At 34.6% G+C, this 2,045-nt stretch overlaps 1 protein-coding gene across 1 annotated transcript in view; it reads left to right on the top strand.

The window, feature by feature from the left end:
* Positions 1-1,776: 1,776 nt before the first annotated feature.
* LOC106319503 (UPF0503 protein At3g09070, chloroplastic) overlaps positions 1,777-2,045 on the top strand; it is a 1,970-nt gene continuing 1,701 nt past the window's right edge. Inside the window, exon 1 of the mRNA XM_013757852.1 lies at positions 1,777-2,045. Within this exon, the coding sequence (XP_013613306.1) occupies positions 1,912-2,045 (134 nt within the window). The 5' untranslated portion in view covers positions 1,777-1,911.

Here is a 2,045-nt window from a genome sequence, read left to right as displayed (position 1 = left end):
GCCGACCAATTAATAATAAACAGAATATAAGGCGGCTCGGCCGACCAATAAATAATAAACAGAATATAAGGCGGCTCGGCCGACCAATAAATAATAAACAGAATATAAGGCGGCTCGGCCGACCAATAAATAATAAACAGAATATAAGGCGGCTCGGCCGACCAATAAATAATAAACAGAATATAAGGCGGCTCGGCCGACCAATAAATAATAAACAGAATATAAGGCGGCTCGGCCGACCAATAAATAATAAACAGAATATAAGGCGGCTCGGCCGACCAATAAATAATAAACAGAATATAAGGCGGCTCGGCCGACCAATAAATAAATTAAATTAATAGTAAATAATATAGGCGGTATTCCGGCCATTATAACATGATATAAATAATAGTAGAGGCGGTATACCGACCATTATAACAGGGTATAAATGATACAAATAAATTTTACCGAATCGCAGAGTGATCGTGCTGATAACGTGTTATAAAAAAACTAGAATTTTATTGTATCGAGGAAATTTAAATAAGGGCAAAATTTTATACCCGTATGAGAAGATAACACTGATAATAAGAGAGGATGTGTTATTAGAAGGAGAAGGAATGGTGTGATTACAATCGATCGAAACGATCGTTTATATAGAAGAGAAATTCACTGTGCAAATAGTGCAGCGGGCCCCATATCTTTTATATTTTTCAACGTTTGCGGCTAATCTTTCATAACAACATTGAATTAATTTATTGATTCGAAGGGAATCCAAAGAAATGATGGAAGCAGCCAAATATTTACTCCCAGGTTAAAACAAACAAACAAGTACTCTATAGTGGCACACGTGTTTTCACCATTTAATAATTCTTAGGTCCTTCCATTAAATTATTTTATAGATTTCACTAATTAAGGGTTGTCCTACAAACGCAGAGGTCAGACCCATAATGGGATGCGTTTGTACACATGTTCCTTTGTTTCTCTCTGCCACAGTCATGTGACACAATTATACTATTTTCCTTTTCTCCAATTTTTTATGTTCTTGCAAAACATAACAATAACATTAACTTCACTAACTTCTTTTTTTCTGACAAAAATCAACTCCAAACATCGAACAAGTCCTAGAACGATCTAGCTTCTCAAACTGGTGGAGCTTTTACCACAATAGGTTATAAAATTCCGAACACTCCATTTCAGATTGTACACGTCAATATTACTTTCTCGGTTAGAACAAGTGTTATAGCAACCAAAATATGTCTTGCCTCTTTGAACTTTTTTTTTAAAGTATGTTGAGAAATCTGACAACTGTGCTGGTGTACACATCGTTTTTACCACATTCACTAACATAACTTAGGAAAATGATGTCTACACCAGCACAATTAATATAACAAATTTACACAATTTTTAGTATCTAAATAGAAATTGTATTTAACATAAAAGCATGTATGCAACAACATATCATTTACTTACTCTCTTCATTAAATTTTGTAAATATCATTTTATCAAAAGAAAATATTACTAAATAAATGATAAAATAAAACTAAGCTTTTTTGAGAAAGAAAAATAAGCTACTTCATGGATTGGATAAATAAATAAAATACTAATTTCTCTAAAACTTAAAATGCTCATAAAATGATATTTTGAAGAAAGAAAAAATAGTTATATACAGTACATGACAATGACAAAGTTATTTGATTGAAATTTTTTAAAGTAAATAATGTACGAAATAAACATAAATACGCACTAACACATTAAAAATAAGCTATTTCATTTAATATAAATGAAGAAAAAGGGTTTAAGACAAGGGAAAGGGGTTGTTCAATAGTGTTGAGAAACGCCATTTCTCTCTCTCTCTCCAAAAATGGCACTGACCCATTCGACTCCACTCTCTTCTATTCACTACTGAAACCACTCCTGAGCCCTAAAGCCATCATGACCCACCACCAATCCCAGCGCCGTCGCCGTCGTCACTCCGCCGTCTGTAACCGTCATCCCACTTCCAAACCCACCACTGGCTTCTGCGCCACCTGTCTCCGCGAACGCCTCTCCACCATCGAAGCTCTCTC

This window comes from Brassica oleracea, chromosome C9 (genome assembly GCF_000695525.1).
Source record: "Brassica oleracea var. oleracea cultivar TO1000 chromosome C9, BOL, whole genome shotgun sequence".
Classification (NCBI taxonomy): domain Eukaryota; kingdom Viridiplantae; phylum Streptophyta; class Magnoliopsida; order Brassicales; family Brassicaceae; genus Brassica; species Brassica oleracea.
The sequence above is the reverse complement of the archived record's forward strand: the minus strand, read 5'-3'. Positions and strand labels throughout refer to the sequence as shown.